At 40.9% G+C, this 27,016-nt stretch overlaps 1 protein-coding gene and 1 long non-coding RNA gene across 11 annotated transcripts in view; one reads left to right on the top strand and one right to left on the bottom strand.

Moving 5' to 3' along the window:
* GRIA4 (glutamate ionotropic receptor AMPA type subunit 4) overlaps positions 1-23,003 on the bottom strand; it is a 229,730-nt gene extending 206,727 nt beyond the window's left edge. For 5 of the 9 annotated variants that reach the window (XR_002412191.2, XM_065048290.1, XM_021286314.2 and 2 more), the window contains exons 1-2: positions 22,552-22,857; positions 21,164-21,322 (exon numbers count right to left, since the gene is read on the bottom strand). Coding sequence is in view for 8 of the 9 variants with exons in the window: in XM_065048290.1 (XP_064904362.1) it covers positions 21,164-21,322; positions 22,552-22,639 (247 nt within the window). In the remaining variant the exon portion in view is untranslated. Of the gene's footprint in view, positions 1-21,163; positions 21,323-22,551 lie in introns of all 9 variants that reach the window. The other 4 variants (XM_005501476.4, XM_021286311.2, XM_005501477.4 and 1 more) reach the window with 4 other exon arrangements.
* The window catches only part of LOC110358110 (uncharacterized), a 31,095-nt gene continuing 26,857 nt past the window's right edge, over positions 22,779-27,016 (top strand). For both annotated transcript variants that reach the window (XR_010469517.1, XR_010469510.1), the window contains exon 1: positions 22,779-22,995. This is a non-coding gene — a long non-coding RNA (uncharacterized LOC110358110). The remainder of the gene's footprint in view (positions 22,996-27,016) is intronic.

Genomic DNA, 27,016 nt, shown 5'->3' with positions numbered 1-27,016 from the left:
TTTGACAGGTGCGTTTAGGTTTACTTGGGTTCTTGCTCTCAGACCTATTAACCTCTGCTGAGCCCAGATTTTGCCTCTTACAGTCAAGCTCACCTAGGGATGCTTGGGGCAAGTAAATAAATAGAAACCTCCAGAAAGTATGTGATGCCTCTAATTTTCCCATCACCCCCAAAAATCTCCTCACAGAATAAAATAAAAAATTTGTGTTATATCTTAAACATAAGGAAGCAGACCAGGCATGCCAGGATGGCAACAGAACTGTAGTATAATGTATTTCCACTATTAATTGCTTCTTTTCGGGGCTCCCAGACAATCAACGCAGGTAGCTGCAGACCTGGAACTATTTGCATCACGGGCAATTTTACTGCAAAAAGTGACAACAGATAGCACCATGGGTTTTGTTATTTTTTTGACCTCCTATCTTCCTGACCTCAGAAAGTGCAGTTTTCAGCTGCCAGCTGTTCAAATATATTTTCCTGAATCATCACTATTATCAAAAAGCTCAGAAGATGAAAAATAACTCCTTGTCATATCTATGCACCATTGGACTTGAGATGATATTCTTGAGCATTGCCCATTGACTTCAAAGGGACCATTAGAGTAACATACGAGAAAGTGGAAAAGAACTGCACAGATTCTGCACTAACATGCAGAAATAACATGTCAAAGCTTTTTCTCTCCAAAGTTTGGAATATATAGGATGATAGGGTGTTGGCCAAGATACAAAGCACAAAAGTTCGTGAAATAGTTGAAAAGAACTTCTGGTATGCAGCCAAACTCTCCAGTTACTACTAGTTTTTAGGCTGCCTTCTTCATTTTAATGTTTAATGCACATTTTTCATTTCTTGCATGGCACCCTAGGGTACAATGCGGTTGCTTTGGCCTCTAGGGAGTAAAGTACCTTGCTCAAAAGAAACTGAGGAAAGCTACATGCAGGCAATTATCTCATTGCCACTTTGAGAGGGTCACAGTGCATGTCCCAGTGTGCCAGTTCTTTTCACTAGTTCCTTGAAGAGAGGGAATATTGTCACTGCACCATCCTGCCACATAGTATTCTCACATCAGTCCACCAATGATAACAGACAACACAAAACCATGGTCTTGTTTCACAAGAGCAATCTGTGTATTATCAGCCCAAATTGACAATGAAAACAAGACCTCACAATACAGCAAAACTAGAACTGTACAGTGGACTTAGTGGAGTACCCTGTCCTACCTACCCTGCTTGCTATAGTGTCTTGCATATGTACTTTATTACCTGTTGAGGCTAATGTTAGCTATTTATTACCTATAGAGGCTGTTAGCTAAGTAGAACAGTGCTATTAATGGGCTCTGTTACAATATAATGCTTTGTTAACAGAGCTCTCAAAGAAATCAACAACTTCAAAACTCTCATAATCTATCCAATTTAATCTGATATATGCTCTGTCAAATTGCATTTCAAAAGGCTTTTATAATACCAAAATTCAGTTATCTAGTAACAGCATTAGCAATGTTAATTTTCTAATCAGAACGTAAAATCATTAATTATCCATGCCTTCTTTAAGTAAAAGAAGCTGCAGTTCCTAATCAGGAACCTTACAAATCCTTTGATGTTTATGAGTAGAAAGGGTACATTCTCCTCTGGAAATACCTGTGAGGTCTTCACTGGTGCTAGTGTGTGCATTGAACACACAATTGCCTCACTGGGTCTGAGCCTCTCCCGTCTTTGCATCTCGTGCCACCACCCACCCCAGGACCAGGCTGATGCTCATCGGTGCGACCAGCTCTTGCTGGTGGTCCCTGCTCCCAGGAAACCACAGTCTCACCACTCCAAAGATGTTGGTTTGCCACCATGTGTAGCCTGTTCTTATGTCAGCACAATATCACAAAAAGAGTCTATAATTGTAATGGGATTGGAAATACGCCCCAAAATAAAAATGTTAATTCAGCCTCATGCAAAGGGCCCACCTATCTCCAGCAGTGGCCAGAAGTATTTCCCCTCAGTATTCTTCCAGCACTCAACTATTTACAGCTCCTGGGTGTTTCCAAGTGGTTTGGCCTCATGGATCTTTTCCCCCAGTGAATATCTAATCTGTGCTTGAATCCATGTAAACTTTTTGCACCCTGTTTTCTTCAGAAAAGAGTCCCATAGGTCTACTACTTGTCATGCCAAAACCATGCTTGTTCATTTGTTTTGAATAATCTGCATGCAAACATTATTGGGGAAATGCAGTAAAAATATATGAAATAAATTAATTTATACCACTATTTCTAAAACTCTGAAAGTTCATCCCACTGTCTGGAAACTATTGTTTCCACAGTTCAATTGTTATTAAAAAACCAGCATGTATATAAATTTTCCTTAAGCAACAGCCCAACAACAAACAGAAGAATTATTTTCAGAATTTTTTTTCAGTCAAAGATTACTGTGTGAGAAGATTACACTACACACTTAATAAATTATTAAAACAAAAATTAGAAACAGAATAGTAAAACAATAGCTTAGCAACTGGTCTTGCCCTTTACAGTCAGGGAATTAATTTTGCTGTAAAAAATTTACTCCATAATCCAGGAATATACTGTCTTAAACTTGATGATAAACCAACAAGCAATTGTACACCACACACTAAAATTAAATGACAGCTTTAATGGTACTAGGGAGAATGAAACATATTGCTAAGGCTATAAACTTTTTCATTACAACACTAGAAGACAAAAACAAGTGAATATGCATAAATTTCTATTCATTTTTATACTCGTAATGTCATGTAATAGTTTATATGCTCTTTAAAAAAGCTGCTACTTTTCAGATAGAGCATTTCCAGCAAGTAAAGACAACCATAAAACACAACTATCATGAACTTTCTTACACCTATATCTAAACATGTAAATGGCTCTCAAATTGTGCTCCAACTGTCAAGAAGCTAGTAAGGGAATTTAGTTCCTTCCAGTCCTGCTGGTAACTACGTCCTTGGTCTCAAGCACATATTCCACTTTTCTTTCCCCATTTGTAAAATATTGTGCTTTGTCCTAAGAACACTGAAATGCTTTGAATGTCTTGTTCAGCTAAGCACTTAGAAGTATGCTTAACTTTATGCATGAACATAATTGTGATGATTTTGTCTTAAACAGGTTTTTGTGAAAAAGCATGCACATTGGACGGATGGTATAGCGATGAATGTTTTCACTTGCAGCTTGGCTGTTTAGTACGTTACTTTTCATTGATGGGGAAAAATTTATTTCTGAAGCACAAAGTACCCCCTTAAACTATCATAAATGGTTAATAGAAACACGGCCTGAAATAATTTTTGGCACTGAATAGTTTATACCATTGTTTTCACTTTCTTCAACTTTTTGTGTATTTTCAGTTTTTAAAATAACAGATTGTTGTTGATGAGAACATCTAAATACAATTACATTTCCATCTAGGGCATACAGATGATCCAACTGTCAAAAACTGGACCTATAGTCATTTTGTCACGCCTATGTACTTAGGATATGGTGTTGCACATGCAGCATATATATCTGGGCATTGAATCTTGCTGAAACTTCTAGCTGTCCTAAAAGTGATAGAAGAAGGGGGGGTTGGTTGATTCTATTCATTTTACAAACTATTATTGAAACAGTAGTTGATGCTTAAAGTCACTTCATATAATTACCGATTCTGTAATTAGGCAAACCCACATTTGTGCTCCAGAAGAAAACCTTTTGAGTTTTCCAGAAAAAATGAACATACAGTGACTCAAATGGGAAAAAAAATCAAGCACTGTTTTTTACAGAAGTGAACAACAGCATCTCCCATGAGCTGCCCGGCTGCTGGAGCAGCAGGTGTTCTCAGCACAGCACTGCTGGAAATCAGGCCCCAAATGCCTGATCAGTAGAAAATAGCCCAGATCACTTCTGTTCTCTGCAGCAGCAGCAATGGGAAGGTCTCCTCATGGCCACCAGCTGCTGAACTTTGCCTGGTGTTAATAATGAGAGATACTCCCTTTCCCCCTGCCTGCACAGACTGCCTGCGATGGGACACACCAGCCTTGCTCCGCATCTCTGCTCTGCTCAGCTCTCCCGACCTGCTACAGCACACAAAAAACAAATGCATCTGAGCAGCAACAGAAATAATATTTTCCTATTCTGTATAAATTGTGAAACATTCAGAAGCTTAGTTAATGGATAATACAAACACCTCTGACATCCCCATGTGAAAGACACTGAGGAAGCCAAAAGCACTTTTCTTTTTTTTTTTTTTTTTAAATTTTTCAATTGGTTGAAAATATCCACTGTGAAGAAAAGACTAAAGAACGCTTCTAAACAATTTATAAGCAGGTGTATTCCAGTAAGTAACAAGGTGTCTGGCTTCCACTGGAAACCAAGTATGTCACACACTTGACTTTTCTGGACTATTTAAAATGACAAGAACCTTTTTCAGTCAAAAATGCTCCCTTTCCACCCATGAATACAATGCATGACACAGAGTGAGTAAACTAAGTCAGAGGGCCTGGGAGCTCTCTAAGATGCCCCACAGAGGTTCACATTTCCTCAGGCCTCCCCAGTGCCCAGGCGCAGGGGCTGGTGGGGGCCAAGGAGCCTCCTGGCCGAGCCCTGGTCCAGACAGTCCAAGAACCACAACATTTAGGAGCACCATAACACGTATCCACTGCTAAGCCCACACACAAGTAGTACATTGCCATTTACATATTTATATTTGCCACAGTACAAATGCCATTTTCATCGTAAGTGTTTGAAGATACCTCCACCAGAAAAAAAGGATGTTATCAACAAACTGAGAATTTCCGTTTTCTATTTTGCATTACATCTTTCATTTAAACTGATAATTCAAACCATGGACATGTTTATTGCACAGGTGCCATTTATTCACCTCTAGGTTAGAAGCATTCCCAGTTATAATAATTATCTCTAATGACACAAAATTAGGTTCTCATCATTTTCTTACAGCTGATTACTCCTCTAAAGCCAGCCTGATGGTTAGGCAATAGCGTACTCTGCTATCTAGATGCAAGTTACAGCTATGTGATTTACTGCATATACATTACATTTCTTACATACTACTTTTAAGTCAGCCTGAAAAAGAATTGTTGAAGTAGATGATTATATGTTTACAGGAGAAAGACTGTGAAAAGTTCATTACCTAAACATGGTTTTATGTCATCAAATCAATGACATATCATCTGTTATACCACACAAACTGATAAGCAGTTCCTGAAATATTTACCATGAAGTCAATTAAACTTATATATTCAAGAACAACTAGAAGGGACATGGTTAACAAATATTTTATTTAATATATCTAAAGTTTAAATGGGTGCTGTTAAATAACTAGAGAAATGTTTGCCACAGAACATAGCAAAATGTTATGGCTGCTCTCCTAGGTTTTGTGTTCAGCAGTTCACATTGTACTTAAAGCTCAGCTTCAGAGTTCTGAACATTTGTGATGGATGTACATTTGTCCTATTTCCAGCCCCTGTTCCTAGAACAACTTTGAAAGTTCAAGCAAAATAGCTGCAGCAAGACAAAATGGAGGAAAGAAAAATTTCACACATTCTACTCCCGCATGTACCTATGCATCATCTTCCATTTATCTTTCTTGCACTGCAAAGCCAGCCCGGTCTATTTGTCTACCTCCTGTTAATGAATTATAAATATACTCGATAATTAAAATTTGGTATTTACAATGCTGGCTATGCAGTGGCACGATGTGCAATGCAAAGCTGTCGCTCTGTGTTAAAAGTAAGGTACACAGCTCTCCAGGTCTTCTGGCAGCATTTCAAGAAGTCTTGCTAGAAACACTTAGCAGACGTGCTCTTATAACACGGCCACAGAGTATTAACCCTAAAGTACAAATTAAAAAAAAAAAAGACACATAATTTCAAGGCATACAAACAAGCACTAGCTATTTTGCTTATTAAAAGGTCTGAAAGTTTCCCTCTGAAATCACCTGTTTTTATAGTCACTTATATTCACCTTGGTGGTTGCAATTGAGCTTTTAATGACAGTACTCTCTGTAGTAAGCTTGAGGCTGATGACCAGAGTTGATAGGCTCTCACTCCTATGGAAGAACAGGTGATGTCCTCTGCAGCCCCACTGCCCAGAGCCCTCCCCTGCCAGGACACGGGCAGGCAGTCACCAGGAGCTCCTTGCCCGGATCCCAGCCCCTGCAGCCACCCAGGCGGTGGGTGTTCCTCCGCACAGGCAACAACCGGCTTAATGCAGGTTTTCTACAATATTCTCGAGTAGCTGCAGCCCCCTGTGGCTTTAGTACAATCCTACCAGTTTAACCCTGTCCCCAGGGGTGTGTGGGAGCGCTGCCATGTCTTGGGGTGGTGGGGAAGCAGCAGCAGCTCCTCCACAGGTCATTAATGGCCTGTAAAACAGCATTATTCCAACACAACACCCACCCTGGTGTTCCTCACTGAAATGGAAAGTAACAGCTTTGCTCATGTCCACCCACTTCGGAGTTGTTTTTTTTTTTAAGATTTTCACAGGAGATTCTTGGGTTTTGGGTTGGAACCTGAGATAAAACAACATAAAATAAACAAAAAAAATCCCAACAACAAAGCAAAGCTATCAACCCAAGCATTTATAAAAGCCATTCATCTTGCTCACACCTGATCACACCACTAAACTCTTCTTACAAAGACATGAATGCTAGGAGGACACTAATTTAAAGACATTTTCTGTCCCCACTACCGAAGGGCTTTCCTTTAGGTCACAGTTTGTCTATTTGACTAAAGATTGCCTTAGTCACAAATTAAAACAAAAGCCATTGACTACAGCAGCCTTTCCCCTTACAAGAAAGCTCTTCGGTGTCATAGGTTCACACCAAAGCTAGTTTCCTAGTCCTTAAGATAAAAATACTTAACTTTCACATTGTTTCAGTGAAAACATGACCTCAGCCTGAGGAAATGCTCTCCCAAAGAACAAGTGCAGAAGAAACTTAGTTTTCATTTCCCACCCCTTGCCAGGAAATACTGTATCATCTCCTTGCCCACTTGTGCTCCACGTCCCTTTCCCCATTGCCAGGTACTGGAAGACATCACATTTCCAACAGATATTCATAGGAACATAGTAAACACAGATAGCAGGTATGACCAAAAAATACATATGTAAAAGTCATCCCTGCTATGAATTCTGACTAAACAGTGCTGTTGGCAGGTTCCCTTCATACAGCTTGGTGTATGTGATGGCCCAAGAGGGAAGAGAGAAGGCAGGGCAACACCAGACTGGGTGGTTTACTAAGACTTGACTCCACTCGTTCCCATTCCCATTTTTGCAGGATGCCCTCATTACTGCTGAGACTCAAGAGATCTGCTGTAACCTCTCGAGATGAAGAGCACGCTCTGGGAAATACTGAGGACAATGACAGAGCAGTGACAGGGGCAGGACAAACTGCTGAAGATCACCGACATCCTGTGAGGACATGGAGTGGCACAAAGAAGATGCTAGACACCTCTACAGTGAATGTGCACATCCCCAAATAGCAGAAAACAATAATTACATGGAAAGATATAATTGGAGCACCTTGAATATAGTTAAATACACTCACTGCTGCTCCAGGCCCAATTTCACTTTGGCTTTAAATCTCTGCAAATTTTGAAAAACGTGTAAAGTCTCTGAAACATCTCTGGCTTCCACACCCTGTGAGGAACAGCAAAGCACTGAGTCAAAGCTCTGCCCCGGGAATTTCCAGCTGCTCGTTTATTTCTTTGTTCTCACACTCAGTGCTCTCAATAAGCAACAGGACAAATATTATTACAGAGTTATTATTTCTGTCATAAATTTTAAAAACTAAATGAATAACTTGAAGTCAAAGTCCTTCAGGGACTGTCATAAATCCAAAAGCTGTCTGAGTGCTAGATTTAGTATTTCAATCATTGAATTAGCTGAAAGAAGTATAAAAATCCATATACAGAAGAACAGCTCTCTCTTAGCTACACGCATTTACATGGAATTCTGGGAAACAGTTTCAACCAGAAATGAACAACTTGGTCCAAGTAAATTAACTCCCATACATGCTTCCAGTGGAGTACAGAGATCTGCCCTGTCATGATGTGTGATGATGCATCAGTCTCCTAACACCTTTTCCTGGAAAGCATCTCCCAAATGTTTACAGTTGTCAATGCAAAACAAAAATAGAGAGTTTTAAAGGTACTTAAGTGTTTTGTAAAGCTTTCTCTACATACACATGGAAGAAACCAAATAAGATGATTTTGCATGTGTCTGCCTCTACAGCTAAACCTAAGATACCATCCCAAAAGCCCCAGTGACCTGTCCCTATCATCCCTCATGTCCTTTCTTGGTGACAAACACTGTCAACCAAAGGGCATAATCCAGGCTGCCCTCCATAGAGATCTACTCTGGGTTACAGCTGGCTGTACAGGGAGAGAGAACTTTGGCAAACCTTGGATTTTAGGAAGTCTGAGCCATTATTTGCCCTCTTGAAGTCATGCGTTAGGATAGACATATTAATTGAGGTGACAAGCACAGCTTTTTCAGGCACCCATGCCACAGATGCAGGGAGATAGTCTGCTGTGCTCCTGTGTCCTGATAGGTTTTGGATGCTTCCATCTCCGTTTGGACCTACTGAGAGAGGTGAGAAAAAGGGGTAGGCTACCACTAAAAGCTGCAGTTGTTCTGTGTTCTTAAAGTGGAAAGTCACAGGGTGCACTACCAAAAAAAAAAAAAAAAAAAAATTTAGGATTTTAAAGCACTTTGCTATTTTTGTCTCTGTGAAAAAACTGTGGCACCAGCTTATTATGGTCACATACATCCTTAAGGAACTTATCATCATCACAGCACTAACAATAGGTACAACATTTTGAAAGATTGATGCCTAACTTCATAATTTTAATTAAGTGTGGAACGCTTTTTTGGGCCAGGAAAAGGCCCCGATGGATTTTATTTCAGGAGATAGAAACTGCTAACTTACTGTACCAATAATCCAACAGTTTGCAGACAACACTTTCACGGGCAGGACCAGATAGGAAGGTGGTGCGTTATCTTAAAGCACATCTTAAGAAACCAACAGGCTCAAAGCTACACCCATGTGTTACATTTTTGGTTGCACACATTTAATTCTCATTAATGCTCCTAGGATCTACATGATGTACAGTCAAGAAAGTAAAATGCCTCCTGTAAGCATGCTTCTTGTGAACTGCAGAGACTTTACCCTTTAATGCTCTCCTGTCCCTTTTAGCCACAAACAGAAAAAAAACAACAACCTGCTTCATGCTGCTGATTCCCCTCATTCACGTTCTATTTCATGACTTTATTTGTGGAGTCAATTGCTCACAGATGTGAATAGGAAGGTGGCAGTACAGCCCTGCTTGACCATACCAAAGATAAGGGAGCACAAAGCTAAGGCCATGGAGAGCAGTTTATGGAGGTGATGCTGCTGGTAAGGGATATCCATACCTTTTCAAAGGGGTAATGTTATGCTGGATCTCATTTTAATCTCACAGACACTATGTAAGCACAAGGAACTGCAATAATTATTATTATCCTATTATTGTAATTGCTCAAAGGATTTTCTGCTACTCTCCCATTTAGCATGGTATGTGAAAGGTTGACAATGAAAATGTGATAAAGGTATGAAGCTCTGGTGCGTGCCAGTTGTACTGAAGTGCAAAAGATTCCCATCATAAATAGCAACTGAAAGAATGATGGGCTTTCTGGGGCTTTCATCTGGAAATAAAAATACAGGAGTCCTTCGACACCTGTCAGAGAACCAGAGAAGAACGGAGGAAAGCAATCTGATTCATCTGTATAAACTGTCTTTTGTGCTACAACACCACTACTCCCTCCTTCCTTTCACTCCCATAAATATTTAAGTATTGACCACAATGGAGTTTAAGGCAGGTTGGGGGGAGTAAGACAGATACAGAAACAGGCACAGTTTATCTGAGGTTGTATAAGGAGGTAATCTCTTTTCTGTTCGTAACCAAGAAACAAATGTTCTATGCTCTGTCCCTTCCCTTCCTTTCCCTGCAGTGGTTAAGCTGATGGTTATTTGTAATCAATACATAACAGAGCTAAGACCATGTGTCAAACCCAGAAGCCACAGTAGCCTGTCCCCAGGAGTGGGGCAGGATGGGGACAAGTGACTCAGCCCCTGGAACACTGGCTGCTGCATCCAGCACAGCTGCACTTCTCCAGAGGTGCGGAGCTCAGGAAGCACAGTGCCCACTGGTTCCACTGGTGGTGCTTCTGGTAGACTGTTCCCATTTCACTGCAAAAACCCCAGGCACTTCACAGTAAACAGCAGGGAGGGAGAGGAGGATGGCAGATTGAAGAGAACAGAATTTTCTCTCTGTCTCTTTGAGCAGTATTTCTTAGTCTTATGCTCTTCCATGTCTGTTAACTCCTACTGTACTCCACCGGATGCATGGGCCAGTCATTACTTCCCCATCTGTACTAAGTTTTCAGCTTAGCACAACCACACGTCCACCTTGAAGTTTTTCGGAGTCAGGTCAGGTCACACCAGCTAGAATGTGGAATTTGCAAGCACCAGCCACACCTCCCTGCTCTATCTTCAGAAGCAGAGAATTCGCCATGCAGTGAGCAGTGCTGCCAGTCAGTCCCTCCTTCCCCATCAGAAACCTCCTTCCCCAACACTGAACAATGCTGTTTCATAAATACACAGCTCCTGCTGTATCTTGAACTCCTTCTCCCACCCAGCTGAGGCTGAATGGAGGGCAAACAGCAGCTTCAGATGCAAAATCTTGAACTCGTTCAACTCCTTACACCAGGCAAACTGTCACTTCTGAGTCTCCAAATGTCCACAAAGAAGCAGGGGAACCCACCACCTGCCTGGGCTCCAAATCATCGCACACAACACCTGGCCAAACCTTGCCAGTTACACGCTGCACGCACGCATCTGTATTACCTGTGCCTGTTATTTTTCTGAGATAGTTATCTGAAAGTACCTTGCCATTTTCCAGCTGATTTTAATAACTGTATAATAAATCATTTAAGCAAACCATTTAATGGATGTCATGGTAGTAAACAGGATGCTGCAAGTACAGCTATTAGTATGCCATAATTAATTGCTGTGGTCTCATGTTACTATTTCCCCCTGTTTTAATGATCTATGGTACAGGGACGTAAAAGGTTTGTCCCTTTTTTCCTCTTTCCTTATACATTTGCTATTCAGAGTAGCACAACAGATCATCAAAGACAGCTATGGGAGCACTTCTTGTATTCCTTTATTCAGGCTTTTGCTTTCTGCAAATATTCTTGTGCATTAAATCTCATTCATCATCATGTTTGTGTTCAGGCTGCCATCTCCTCTGACACGCAAAGCAGATGAAACCAGGGACTTCCAAAGCTAAATTCATAACTCTTGGTATCTTAAGCTAACAGCCCAAACCCTCCAGGTGAAAGTGGTAATAGATTCACATCCTCTGTGGCTCACAGAAAGTGAAATATGTGTAACATACATGACCACTAAGTTTTATTTGTAGGTAAACAAGTCTGTGAATACAAATAACGGGGATTAGTACACATTTGGTAGCAAAAACATACTCAGTGGTCTTTGAACATATTTCCCAAGCTTATATTACTATTGCTTTGAGCCATACTCCCTGCTGTGGGGTTAGGAGATGTTTTTTCATAGGAGAGAGAAAAGAAACACCATTTGTGTCCAGTGGAAGTATGTCTTGAAGTGAACCTGAAAAAGGCCCCAGCAAGTCCTCACATGTCTTGCCATGACATAAGCCTTGCTACCAAGGGTGTCCCACGCTGTCCCTCTGCACAGGCAAAACACAGTGACAACCAGCCAGAACAAACCTCAGGGGGCTCTGGGAGCTGCACAACTGTGCCCACTGGATGCAAATCATGCTGATTATGGTATCTCTCTAAAATAAAGACCAACAACAAACCCTGCAGGCAATTTTGTTTCTGCTTGCCTGCTCTGTATGAATCCTGCATTCAACACAGATAGAGACGGTGAATGGATTGTCCAAATGATGTGCTGATGACATGACAACTTACCTGTGATTCTTTCAGTCTTTAATTTAACACTGGACTTATATGGAAAAAGTAGGTACCCAACCAGAAAATAATTATGGGTTTGATAAAGAAATTAATTGAGGCTGGCTGACTAGCATCTTGTTGGTCAGACTGGGTCATCAAAATAGCCCCATCTAGCCTTAGAACACAATAATGTGTGAACACCATTACACGCTATCCACTCTCCCATTTATTTTTGTGACCTTCTTCACTTTTTATTCTTCGAAGCACTGATGCTTGTAGCCATCAGACAATATTTCATCCCCCTGACTACTTTCACATCTTTTCTGCATCATCTGTAAGGACTTGTAACTTGGATCACTTCCATATGGCACTACTCCTGACCTGCCAGCCGCACACTTTTATGGCACATATGTGATCCTGCAACAGATGCAGATCTATGTCCTCCCAATATGTCCTTGGACAGTTGCTTATGTCTCCAGACAGCAACTCCAATTCTTATCTATATAGTAATGTATCACTTAAGGTATTACCCCATTGCTTTTACCACTCAAGAGAAGCACTGAAAAAGGATGACAATTTAAAAAAAAGGATCCAAGAAAGAAAACCCCCTGACCAGCTCTCAGCTGGAAGTCATGTAAACAGCTAGACAGAAAGACAGTGCTAGCAGGGTGTGCAAACAGCCCTAAGGGCCAGCTTCTTACCTGGCTTGTGCTCTCTACTTGCAATAGAAGCGAGAAGAACTCCTGAGTTAGTCAAGAGCATGTGGCTATTGATTTTCAAAGGAAATTACCCTCCCAGCTGCAGTGGTTTTGAAAAGTCCATTCTTAAATGCTGTTGTCAGCTTAAACAGATGGAAATGACCAAGGCTGGATGCCTTTATGAGCAAGCATCTCCAGGACAGATCCACACAGAAAACCTGGAGAAAACCACTGAGGTCCTACATGACTCTGCGGAGACTGTGAGTCTGTAAAGTCTTGTTACTTTTTGCCCCATCAACTTAGAAGAGGAAACAAAGGGCTAAGTGTATTGATGTGTGCGTGCTTTTTAAAAAATATTATTTCATTTTACCCTGGAATTTTACATGAACCTATCTGTGCTTGAGAAAGTGCTTATCACTCACACACAATAATGCATTCCAGACCTGAACACAACACCACCCAGACCCATACCTCACATTAACAGGTAGCGTGAAATACTGCTACTGGATATCAGGAATATTAAAGCAGAACGGGAAGCTTTTACACACAAATAAGATGCTACATTTTGAGCTCTCTTTGCTCTACAAGAATTTCCTCTTTTCCCCTGCCTCTGCCTGGAATATGTATTACACTAATCATTTTACCCACTGAGGATACAGATCTGACCCTGACAATGAAAAAAAAAAAAAAAGACACATGGTATCAGTGAAATCTTTGAAAAAAGGAAACTGAGCATAATACATGACTGTGAAAGAAATTAACAAAACGAGAATATTTTGTACAATAATTCCTAATTGTTTTGTATACTAATTTCTAAAACCAACATATGCATCAGCTTTTGCACCACAATGGGAAAATGTAAATTCCATATCCATTTAGAAATGGGTTTGAAAACTGAGGCAAAGCAAGCATAAAAGTCCCAATCTTTTCAGCAATTAACTCTCACTACCTGTGAACTTTCCTAAAGCACCGATTTGACTGATATTCATTAGGCATACCCTGATAGTATGAAATGGTGATGCATAAACAAAAATTAAGTTCAAATTTTAGGGGTTTTAGAGAATACCACACAAATACACCATAAAAGCAACTGGAAGAGCGTTCATGCAGAAATGGCACAGCATCCACCCTACAGAGGGTCTGCAAATGTGAAATAGAGGAATTGTTATGAATAGTCAAAAGCTGATATAATTTATTATCAGTCCGCAAAATGTTTTTAAAGCCTTTCCCTGCAAAGAACCTAATAAATGAGCTGGTGAAAAGTCTAAGTGCTTATTGTTTTTCTTGTGCTCTATTTGTATTTAGAGAAAAAAAATCTGCAATCTCACTCATGTTGTCCACGACTTCAGAATATAGGAAGGTACTGCACAAGATTGCGTTTTTCAGGAGCAATGGTTGTCTATAAACACAACATCGAAATAGCCTGTGGAACAAGAAAGCAGTAGCCCAAATGATATTGTTTTAAAACAGGCAATTATGTACCAGGGATACAATTTCTAATAATATATTTTTAAAAAATAATAATTTAATACTTTTCAAAAACCAAGCTATGAGATGAAAGAATGAAAATCTGTTCATCTTGCAAAAAAAGCTGATTCCTACTATTCCTTCATTACAATGGGTTCCAGTCTGCAATTCCTGCTCAGGTAGAGCCCCTATTTAAGTCACAGACAGCTCTGGCTGGGGAAAGAACTGCAGGAAAAGGGTCAATATTTGAACTGAAATTTGTTAATGTTAGCATAGCTGCCCAAAACCCAGCAAGAACTGTAGCTTGTTAATAAGTATCCGGGTATTCCCTCTTGAGTCCAACCTAAGGCTCATCTATAATCAGCTTCTGAGGAACCTGGTGAAGAGCCAGGATGGGCTGGGTCCTTACAGCACATTGTCAAGACTAAGGTGATGGGCATGTGACACTCTGGTTCCATCTTCTTACCACAAGGAACCAGAAACCCAACAAACAGCTGCAATTATTTGAGCAAGTCAGGCAGATACTTCATCAGTACCAAGGGAAAAAGAACAGGGAAGAAATAGAATCCTCGCAAGGAAGTAACACTACTGAGCAATACAGTCAGCCCACGTGTTACCACACAGATAAGGAGAAATCTTCCCAACTGCTCAGTAGTAGGCAGTTCCCACTGGGAAGGCAGGTGCTGCTGAATACTCTAGAAAACACTAGAACATACCTGAGTGCCAAAATGTAAGACAGCCTCTCTGTCTGAACTCGGGTGCCTGAAAACAGACATTGCTCATATAGGATTTTTAACAGTACTCAACCCATAATTGCATTGACAAACAACTGAATCCATACCAGCATTGCTAAAAGCCAAATATGTTTAAATTAAAAAAAACCAAACCATACATATATATATATATGTATATATATATACACATATATACATATATATATATACATATATGTATATGGCCAAATATGTTTAAATTAAAAAAAAAAAAACCAAAAACATACATATATATATATATGTAAGAACCCAAACCAGATGGAGGAAGATAACAAAACTTCTGAGAAAACAATTAAAAGTAAAGCAATACCAGATTTCCAAACAATATGATGTGATCAGGTACTCTCGAGCAACTTTATTTTCCCAGATTCAGAAGAGCAATTCTTCATTTTCACATGAATAAATTGCTTAGTTTGACTTTGTGTTCCAACACATACCTTCAGTATAGGTACACCTACCTAAGTTGCAGGAGCAGACTTTGTGTTGTACTAGGCCAAAATCGTCGCCTCAAGCCAACTACCCAGAGGAATGGAAAGCCAGAGAGGAAGTCAATTTTTCTTTTTAATTACATTGGAGCAATCATATAGAGTTCCTCACTTTTGCACTAGCACAAATTCCATCCCCTTTTAATTAGTCATATTAAGGAATAAGAACTATGAGAAAAGATCATTTATTCCAACACATTTAAATCCAAAGAGCTTCACCTTCTCACAATCTGCATTTGCACAATTCATAGCAGGATCTAAAATGGTTAAGAAATCAAAGCAGACGGCTTCCTCTCTCATGAACAAGCAAGTCTCAAAACAATCAAGATCTAAAAATGAAATGCATGAGCTATTTTGACTAGCATACAAACTTAGATTACAATGATAAAGCTGAATTTAATCAATTTAATTTACTTGTTAAAGTGCTTTGTCCTACAGAAGAAGTACTGCACTGCATTGGCTTCTGCAGGAGGAATGAAGGAACACAATCTTTGTTATTAATCCTCTGAAACTAAGATGAAATTATTTCTGTAGCCTGTAGTAAACCTTTTGAGTTTACAGTTTCAGACAGTCCAGTAACATGCTAGGACAAAAGTCTTATTTCATGCCAGGGAAATGTATGTTCTGAATTTTCACTGAAGAAATCTGACTATATGTCAGCAAAGGCTCACCGTTTATTTTCCCAACAATAACCTTGAAAATTAAATCCAGACTCTGATGGATTGGAGCTACTGATGGTTGATTTTCTCTCTGCTGTACAGCTATTTGAGAAGGATCACATTCAGAGCTGTGTAACTCTGAATATGGACCTTCTTATATCTTAAAAATACACAGAATCCTTCTTATGGCAAATGACCCCAAGTACACGTATATTCTTTGATTCCATCAGCAAGTGCTAAGAGTAGAAATTTTAAGAGAAATTGTTTTCAGCAACTGACGTCTAGCTTCGGATAAACTCCATGTATTAAAGCAAAACACTCACCTAAAATGGGTTTTTGTAATCGATCCTATTTTAGAAGGGTGCAATTAAATCCAGTTCCATTTTTCTAGCCAACTGGCACACTATTTGCTTTTGCAGTTCAAACCTGACTGTATGGTACACCTTTACGGTAACTCTCAATATACTCCAAACTGCATCCTTGGGAATACTGTACCGCTCTTAATAGCAAAACACTATTCAGCAGTATGAAACCTCACTTTCTAAATAAAGAACACTATGGTTTTAGATGACACTGATTATTAAACTAAGGTTACACTCCTATTGCTAAATTGAGTAGTAATTATGAATAATAATAACTAAATTTAATGAAAATCCCATTATGATGCAGCTCGGCAAATCAAAGCTGAAACTGCCGTAAGTAAAATGACACACAGACACAATATAAAGGCAATACTACCTTCCAGTCTATTTCCTCAGCTTTTGGGATGTCTCGGCAGAAAATTTAACTCCAAAATGACACTGCCTCCCCCGCTCAGTAGCAAGCACAAGCCAGAGACAGACCCACGAAGAGGGCAGGGTGATGGGGAAGGTTGTCCCCGGTTCTCAGGGACTGCCTCCGACCCCAAGGGATCTCACCCAGAAACTGCATTCACACTGGTGAGGCAGAACCAAGCTCTCCAGTTTCCGGTCATCAACCCCATGTTAGTCCGGAGGGCATGAAAGTCAAAGAGACTAACTCTTGGTAGAAGGGGAAAGTTCTCTTAAGATCCCAAATTTTTAATCCAGTGGGCTTTTCTTCTTATGTGGCACATAACAATCAAAGTTTTATCTTTGGGGTTTTGTATATACTGGATTAAAAATTGGTAAGAACTGAATTGTGCACAAGATTAAACAAGAGGAGTGCCTGATTTACCCCAAATTGCACTTATTAGGAATATATTCATCTCATAATAAACACAAACTCAACTAGACTCAAAGGAAACAGCTTTACTTCTAGTATGAAACACAGATGAAAGATTGAATCGATCTCTTTTCTTCCCCATTTAGCCTAATCCTGTACAAGAACTGTAAGACTGGTTGTACATTAAGGATTTTTAAAACTTCAACAGAAAAATTCTCAACCACAAGACAAGTGCTGGAAGGCAAATAGTTCTTTGTAAAATTATAGAGCTATGTCTCAGAAGTATGCAACCAGGTTTAACGTTGACTGCATTGCTGAGATATAGTAATGTCAAATAGATGGTGCATGGAGTGGAGAAAAGTATTTACCATTCAGCTAAAGACAGAATATATACAATCCTCTCAAAAAATCAATGCATTCCTTCAACATCTGAAACCAAGCTGAAGGTAGATTTCCAATCATTAGCAAAATTTCATGCTTATAATGTGCAAACCAATTTATGCCAATAGTCAAATGTTTCAGCTCTGGTGTATTGTGTTCTGATGAGTAAGAATCTTGTACTATTCATGTTTTGCAATAATTTCAGCTCTCTCTGTCAGTAAGAGAGATTCTCTGAATAATGTATGTAATGCAAAAGAAATGAACAGAGTTTAAATAAAACACGCAAGTGGGAATGGATAGACATAGAACTACCTCCAAACTGATACAGATCAGAACAATTTTGCAAACTTACAACAGAATCTATCTGCTTAAGCAACCTGCTTCATATGCATTCGTGATTTAGAACAAAATACTAATGTTCTGAGCCTATTTAAAGAAAGCAAAAATGTGTAAGATAACCATTAGAAGATAGATATTAAAGCGAATATATAAAATTATTCCCATTCCAAAAGGACTCCTGGGTTAACATTTGGCTGTAAGTTTTTTATCTAATTAAAAGAAAAAAATATTCAAATTTTTCCAATGTTGCGGTGAGTTACCTGTTAATATGCCACCCATAATCCTTTGAAAAAATCTGTTTACTGTACCTAACACATGCATGGGGCCAGGCCCTGAATCTTCACAAGTAACCTCTGCAGCAAATGGAAACAGAAATAGAGGTAACTGGTCATGTCTCAGAGCTTTACGCTTGAACTCACATGAATATTCATTTCAGTCCGGCAGCTCTAAGGCTTTTGTACTGTACATTTGGGGACGTGTGCACTGAGTAATTTCTACACAAATAGCTAGATCCAAAGCCACTGTTTCACAGCCGTTGAGCAAAGAGTTATCATTTCATATTGCCATGAAATCACTTAATTCAGAGCTGATGGTGGGGGTTCTTTAATTAGGTTAGAAAATCTCACACATCTGCATTTTAGAAGCCTCTGTCAAGCCAGTAAATTCAATCACATGGAAGCCGGTGTCTTCCAGCTATCAGACAATTGATTTTTGCAGGATTCTGCTCATATTTAGCTTAAGGGACATGTGATATGTTAATTCAGTTGTCAGTTAGTTTGCCTGCATTTCATTAGGAGAAGATTTGTTGTTTAAAAAATACTATTCAGTACTAAAATGTTTTAAAACAGAAGAAGCAGTTGGATTATTGGCACGAGACTGCAAAATGTGAAATACATACAAACTTGGACTAACACAAAAATGCATGTTGGTTTAAGTGGGAAATACAGACCTGAATAAGGCTATAGGATTGCACCTATTTAGTACAGACAGGTACAGAATTATATGAGCACACATGCACATGAACATATACATTTACTTGGCCCCTCTTTCTGTGCCTCCCCTCATACTGTAAAGATTCATCATCTCTGAGTCATTAAACTCTTTGGAACTGAAACAGGGTTCAGCTAAAAAAAAATAAAAGGAACAGGTTATGAATCACTATTTCTATAAATGACAGTAAATATAAGGGAACAGGTTTTCCTCAGTTCAAACAACACAAGGTAAACATAACCTAAGGTGGTTGGAATCAGAAACAAGAATCTGCTGCAAATAGCCTAAGTGAAGAAAGTTTTGGGCAAACCCTTTTTGAATCTATGGTGTTAGTCTTACACAGAGAAGTGGTTCAATTTCAGGCAATTTTAAATCTATGCAAATCAGAATTAATTAACTAGCGTTTGAATGGAAATACTATGCAATGACCCTTAGTCCAAAAATGTAACAATAGCCTTGGAAATTATTTGGCAGAACTGGATGCACAGGCAGAATCTAAAGTAATTGACTTCACCCAAAATCAGTGATTTCAATGTACAAAAATTTTAGTCCCCTCTTTCACTAAAACGAAAGTTTGAAAAAGCTACTGTGTCATTTGTCTTCATGGAATATATAATCAGTGCCTGCAAAAGTTGATATGCATTCTAATATTTTCTCAATGAACTACACCTGCACAGACCTAATTCCTTCCAGTTTCCAAGCACCATTTGAAATGTTTACTCCTTATGGAATTTGATATTGATTTTCACACTAAACACAGCTAATAGATTGCTTAATATAGAATTCACACCTAATGGGACATCAATCTTTCCTGCATAAAATGAATGGAGCCATTTTGGCAGCTTCTCCTGTTAAATAAGGTAGCAAGGTCATCTGAAATCTGGAGTACCAAAGAATTGTATTAATAAATTAGCAATCATTCAATAAATTATATACGAGAACTGCACAGTGCTTTGTATGTTTACATATTAAAAAGTGCCACAGAGATGGCTGTGAGAAAGTGGAGAGAAACATAGTACTTATTTTAAAGGCAGGATGAACAGTAAGACCTTCTCCAGTATGTTTCTATTTTAAACTAAGCAATGTTGCTTAGGGCATCTACTTCCAGAGGCAATTCACTCTTGAATGAAGAGGAGGGATTTGAAAACTTAAAGGCCACAAAGGAAAACCTACAGAATCCTGAAACACTGACATCAAAGTAGTAATGCTACTACAGTCTTGAGCTTTGCCAAACTATATCCCACTGTCTTACATAATAACATGAATCCCGTCTTATAAGCCAGACATACATAAAGAATAGAAATAATGCTTTGCCACTTTCAGAGATTAAGCAGTATCCAGCATATTTTAACCAAGGCTAAAGACCTTGAGGTGATTTAAATGTGGGAAGTTTAGCTAATTATACTCTGCCTTAAAAAAAAAAAAAAAAAAAAAAAAAAGTAACTATTACCTCATTCCTCATTTGGTAAGGACATTTCTTTTTCTGTTTTCCTCTCATGGTGTGTGTGCATCTGTGTGTGCACGCGTGTGTGTGTGTATAAAATATATAGTAGGAAGAGAATATTTGTTCCAGTTGAGGTGGTCTGTGAAATCAAGTAGATCAGATACTAACTTGATCTGGCACCAATGTATAGATGCATAGAGACATATCCACAGGATGTATGCATTGTGAGATGATAAGAGACATTTACAACCTAGAATGTAAGAGCAGGACTGCCTCAAGTGACATCACCAGATCAACTGCAGCATCAACCAACTCAGATATATTATCCTGCACACCACTGCTTCCCTATCTCCTTTCCAGCCATTAGAAAAGTATTTGTGAGCACAAACATTATCCTATATTTTCAAATACACACAAGGCACACCATGCACAAAGGTGAACAAGAGTAACTGTGGGGTTTACGGACTGATTGAGATATTCATAATTTTTCTTTACAACAACAAAATTCATTTATGTAGAAACTGGGAAGCAATAAACTACAGTAATAACACTAAAGTAAATGTCACATCAGGTTAGTCAGCAGAAGGCAGGAGAGGGGATTTTGCTCCAGTTAAAAACCAACAAGGATTGCTGCCCCTTTTGCTCTTCTGCAAAGGGTATCTATACTGAAGACAGACTTACTGATGTATTTCCAATGCAAGACAATGATGTGGCTTCCTGTTATTTCCACTGCAATTTACTCGTAAGGTGGTCAGATCAATGCATGTTTACTTACAGGCATTTGTTACAGCGAAGCTGTTAGCTGTTTCAATGTTGTCTACATGAGGAACCAAATTAAAAGGTGCTTCAGATGCATTGGGGCTGGTGTTATGAAGAAAAATTGCTAATCGAAAAGCAGTATATTCCTGATCTGTGTTCCTGATGAAGAGACCACCTACAAAAAAACAGAAAAAAAATAAAAGGCAAAATGCAAAGGAATCAGGGTGAATTATTTGCAAGCTACTTCCTATCTTGTAACATCAAGCGACTCTCTGCCAAAGCGACACAGTAAGGCAAGTCCTACGACTTTAATGGATAAGGAACTAATCATATTCGTAATCACAACCGCTGCCTTTAAATCGCTGTCCTCAATCGATTTTAACCTCCCTGATGCATTCATGCTTCTTTTCTGACTTCTGAGTTTCCAGCCTTTCATACATAAATACCCAGATTTGTCATTATTACAGTGACCTTTGGAAGTGTTTAGCCTCCATCTCCCTGATACCGAACACACTGGTAAATTAGCTACTCAACAGCCTCTTAGATCAAGTGGCGGACTGATTAAGGGGAACGATGCTTTCCGGATTAAAAAAAAAAAACAAAAAACAAAAAACAAAAAACACACACACAAAAAAACCAAAACCACAAACAAAAACAAACAAACAAAAAACAAACAAACAAAAAAACAAACCCACCCAGCTCTTTGTAGTATAATCTGCACTGAACAGGAATATAATGAACTTTTCTCCTCTGCAGCCATGTGCAGGCAGGGAGCAGTTCAGCCTTATTAGCAACATCTTTACAAGTCCACGAGAAATGATGCAGTGATGGAGCTGAGCTGGAAAGAATTCAGATAGCTATGTCCCATCCGAAACACGTCCAAAGGGAGGGAAGCAGGAAGCGACGGGAAAGGGTGAGGAAGGGGCACAGGAATACACGGAGAGACCTACAAAATCCTAAACTTTCCAACTATGAGAAGGGAAAGAAGGGCAGCGTTGTCTTCTACCCCCACCCCTGCCGGCTACCGCATCCTCCAGTGCACACAGCTCGCCATCCCTCCGGGAGCCAGGCAAAGCGGGGGTACCAGAGGGGGCTGAAGCAGCCAAGGGGCATCAGCCCCGAGCCCCTTCCTCCCCTGCCGATCCTACACACCCCGAAGCTGGAACGAGTTTTTCTGAAGGCAAGCATCCTCCCTACCGCATGCGAACACACACACGGATATAGATGTATACACATACACGGAGGGATACATGCACAAACACACGCGGATTTTTCGTGAAGGCAGGGAAATGGGATGAGCGGTGGAGAAGAAATCTGCAAACTGCCTTCAGAGCCTCCTTTCCAACTCACTTTGGAAAGGATTGAACCCCTGGACACACGCACGCAGCCCAATGCAGCGCTTACCTATTTGCACGCTGCTAGGAAAAGCTCCCATTGCCAGTCCCCAAAAGCCAGAAAACAACAAGACAAGCTGTCTGCAAATTATCCTCATCTTCTCTTTTGCCTCTCTGTCTTGCCTTCTCCCGCTCGCTCGCTAGATGATGCTCAGAGAGGCATTGAGGACGATGTGGCTACAAATAAAATCAAGAATTAAAAAAAAAAAAAAATAGGGAAAGGGGAGAAAAAGAGGGGCTCCCTCTTATCTTTTTCTCTTTTCTTTCTTTTTTTTTTTTTTTATTTTTGTTTTAGTATTCGTTTGCTCTTCCCTGCCGCTCGCACTCTGCCTCTCTCCCGCTTGCCGCTGCCGTTTCAGCAAGCCATCCCGCCGCGCCGGATTTTTCCCGCAGTCTCCATCGCCGGGGAGCGGTTTCTGTCCGGCTGCAAATGTTGCACATGCAGAAGATGGTGGTGAGTTTGGCGGCGGGGGGGAACGTCTAGTGGCGGCGCGGCGCGGGCGGACATGCGCCGTGCGCCCCCCCGCTGCTGCCGCCGCCGCCGCCCGCACCGCCGCGGGCGTGGAGGGGCCGCGCGTGTTCCGTTCCGCGCCGCTCCGCGCCGTCCCGCGGAGCCGCCCGCGGCTTGGTGCGCACACTGCAGGGCTGGCGGTCGCAGCCACCGCGAAAGCGACAGTGGGGTTTTTTGTTTGTTTGGCGTTTTGGTTTGGTTTTGTGTGTGGTTTTTTTTTTTTTTCCTTTTCTGTTGCTGGCACAGCCGCGGGCGCGCAGTGGCGCGGAAGTTTGTGCCACGGGCGTAAGGCGAGAAGGCCAGGCAAGGTCACTGCCCCCGGGGCTTTGCGCGGAGTGGGGGATGTACGGCCGCTGCAGCCCATCGTTGCACGGCCAGGGCTGCTGTTATTAAGTATCAATTATTATTAATGAGGGTGACAGGGCGTAGCTGCGTGTGCTGAGCAGCTGCGGAGCCGGGGGACGCGGCTGGGGAGGCCCGCCCGGCCCCCCGGGGGTGCTGGGGCTGACGGGCGGGGCGGAGGCTCCGAGCCCCTGCGCGCTGCGCTCCTCGTGGGAGCAGCGGGACCCTCCTCGCTGTCGGGGTCTGCGGCAGAGGCTGGAGCCGGGAAGCGCTCGGCGCTTGTGGGCACTCATGCCAAAAGGAGGGAGAGCAAATGAAAGAAAAAACTTCGTTGATCCTATGCCGCCCCCCCTTTTTTTTTTTTTTCTTAGGTGGTAAAAATAATGGAAGTGTGGGGTCTTTTTGTGTCTAGACTCTTCCTTTTAGTGCCTTTGGATTTTTCTTTCCAAGCCTTGGAAGTACCCCAGAGCAGCTGCCAGCAGTCTGGGAATATTGCAGTTAATAATTAAAAGGTATATATAATAAATGATAGGTAATGAAATCATCCAACAATAGCTGTGTGTCAGAGAAGGGAGCTTCTAGTTTTACGTGTGGCTTTGCAGAGAGATTTCTGTCAGTCACTGGGAATGATTTGAGCTCCAATAAATTAATTTTAAAATGTTAATCGGTAATATGAAAGAATATTGATTTTTACGGTGAACATTCTGGCTCTGTGTTCAAACACATACGTTTGCTCCAAAACCTGAGTTTTCCCTGCTTTCACTCAGATTTTCTTTCTTCGTTTATTACTATAGACCATGTCCCCAGGCTCTTCTGTCTTGTGGTAAAAGACACCCCCTTTAATTGCTGCAGAGGGTGACAGTGATTTCTGAAGCATGATTGTGAGCCGCTTACTGTCAACCACATACCCCAAAGACTAAGTAAAGAACATGGAAAACAGATATATCTATAAAAACTTATTTGCATGGGCATGTGCAGCTGGGAGTGAGTCTGTGCGTGTGTGTTACGGACAGTGTGGAGTTCCTGTAAATAAATTGCTCTTTCAGAGATTTTTTTGCAGATCGATGGCAAACAGGCTTAACTTGCATTTGAGAACATTAATTCCTTTATTTTTCAGTAAGTCTTCTGCTTCCCTTTACTTTCCCTCCATGTATTCCTATCCTTCCTTCAAATCTGCAGGCTTGTGCTTCACATTATTCACCCATGGGTTTTTGTGACCTCTGCTTTTGTTCTTGTTTGTCTGTCTTTTCTTCTTACTTGCCTTGCCTACTTTGTCGCCCTAACTTCTCCCCAAAAAATTGGTTCCTCCTTTCTTTCATCCTTTGGGATTTAACTTTTTGATTTTGTAAATCCAAGTAAAAAGTTATTAGATTGGAATAATACTATCTCTATTCCTTAATGGCTTGATGGCTTCTTACCACTAGGAACACATGAACTTGGAAACAGGTAAAATACTTAGTTACTTTGGTGACCCACACTTACATGCATTCATGCCAAATATGTGTAAAAGATTAGGATTTAAGACGCATGTCCATTATACTGCCACAGCCAGTTACTGCCTACCAGCTGAGCTAAGGAATATCCTTTGGTCCTTTTCAGATATACGGTAGCATGTTAACTTTCAGAGTCCACAAGGAACTATTTTATACAGTGGTCTAATCTGACCAAGAGCCTCATGTAGCAGTTCCTACGTCAAGTCTGTAATTTCTGTTGGAGTTGGAACATATATTTTAGTGAAACATCCAATCTTGATTTAAAGACTTCGGGAGACAGGAAATCCATCACTTCCCTGGGTAAGTTGTTCTGGTTGTTACCTACACTCATTTGTTAGAACATGCATTTGTCTAGCTTTGGTTTCTAATGTTGACTATCAGAGATCAACCTAGCATTCTTGTAACAGTGTCACTTGGTGTTGTTCCTGGAAATAATCCCATCCTCTCCTTGATGCTCCCCTGCTTAGACATCTCAGGATAATTTTTTCAGCTATGGAAAGCAGAGGAAAAGGGAAGAAGCCACAACAGCAATTTTGTATAAAAGACACAAGGGAAAAAAAAAATAGAGTTGCAGTGTCAAAGGGGAAAAATCCGATTTGAGTAAATTTTTAGAAGTGAATGGCAGATGATAAAGTAATGGATCACAAGGTTTATCTTACAGAAAAACTGGAACAGGAAAGGTAACAGGGATGTAATCAAGATTAAGGCCTGAAGAGTGTTACAGAAAGACAAGATAAGTTTTTTAGACTGACTGCTGCTCTGGTGGGTTAACTTTACTGACTGCCAAGCGCCCACCAATATTCTCTCTACACTCCCAACAGGACAGGGGAAGAAAATAAGATTAAAAAGCTCATGGGTCATTATAAAGATAGGGAGATCACTCACCAATTACTATTACAGGCAAAACAGACTCAACTTGGAGAAAAATGTTTTAATTCATTGTCAGTTAAGAACAGAGTATGATACTGAGAGACAAAGACAAAACTGTAAAATGTTCCTCCCCACACCTCTTACTGGGCTCACTCCTTTTTTGATGACTCTTCTCCCTTCTCTTCCTGAGCAGCGTGGGGGGATGAGGAATGGGGGTTCTGTTCGGTCCATAACACTTCATCTCTGCTGCTCCTTCCTCCTCATGCTTTTCTCCTGCTCCAGTGTGGGTCCTTCCCGTGGGATACTGTCCTTTAGGTACACACTGCTCCAGCATGGGCTCTCCACAGGCTGCTGTTCCTGACACAAACCTGCTCCTGTGTAGGATCGTGCCAGGAGCCTGCTCCTGCATGGGCTCTCGAGGGGCTGCAGGCTCCTTCAGGCATCTCCACCTCCTGCAGCGTGGGTCATCCACAGCCCGCAGTATTGATACCTGCTCCACCATTTCTTCTCCATGGGCTGCAGGGGAATCTGTGCTCCAGCTCCTGGAGTACCTCATCCCCCTCCTTCCTCACTGGCCTTGTCATTTGCAGGGCTGTTTCTTTCCCATTTTTCTTGCACCTCTCCCATGCAGCTGGTGTGCTGTGTTTTTTTACCCTTTCTTAAACATGTTATCTCAGAGGTGCCACCAACATCATTGATGGGCTTGTTTTTGGGGAGTGGTGGGTGGGTCTCTTTTGCAGCTGGATGAAACTGGCTCTGTCCAGCATGGTGGCAGCTCCTGGTGTCTCCTCACAGAGGCCACCCCTGCAGCCCTCTTCCCAACAAACCGCCTTGCCACATAAACCCTTTAGAGCTGTACACTGCCAAGCAAGAGGAGACCAGAAAGAAGAGCTCGTGTATTTTCCTGTTGGCTACTTGAGAGGTGCTACATGAAGACACTTCTGGACTGGGGTCCCTGCCTCTCCCTAGTTCCCCTCAGGCAGACTGTGAAGGTTGTGGTAGTTGATGAAGGGAAGGATTTTGCCACAAAAAAATATCAGAGAAATTAAGAAATTATTTAAATGTTTCATTGCATGTATAAAGAGTATGAAGGTGATGGACTAATGGGGTTCTGGAGGGGGACTGCAGGTTGTTGGTGATGAATGCTTGCTCTTCCTTAAGGCACATAGCAACTTGTGTTTGCCATGTCTGGAGGTCCCACTAGAGAAGACTCACTCTTTATAGCATCATCTGAGAGGCGACTGCTGCAGCACCGGAAT

This window comes from Columba livia, chromosome 1 (genome assembly GCF_036013475.1).
Source record: "Columba livia isolate bColLiv1 breed racing homer chromosome 1, bColLiv1.pat.W.v2, whole genome shotgun sequence".
Lineage (NCBI taxonomy): Eukaryota > Metazoa > Chordata > Aves > Columbiformes > Columbidae > Columba > Columba livia.
The sequence above is the reverse complement of the archived record's forward strand: the minus strand, read 5'-3'. Positions and strand labels throughout refer to the sequence as shown.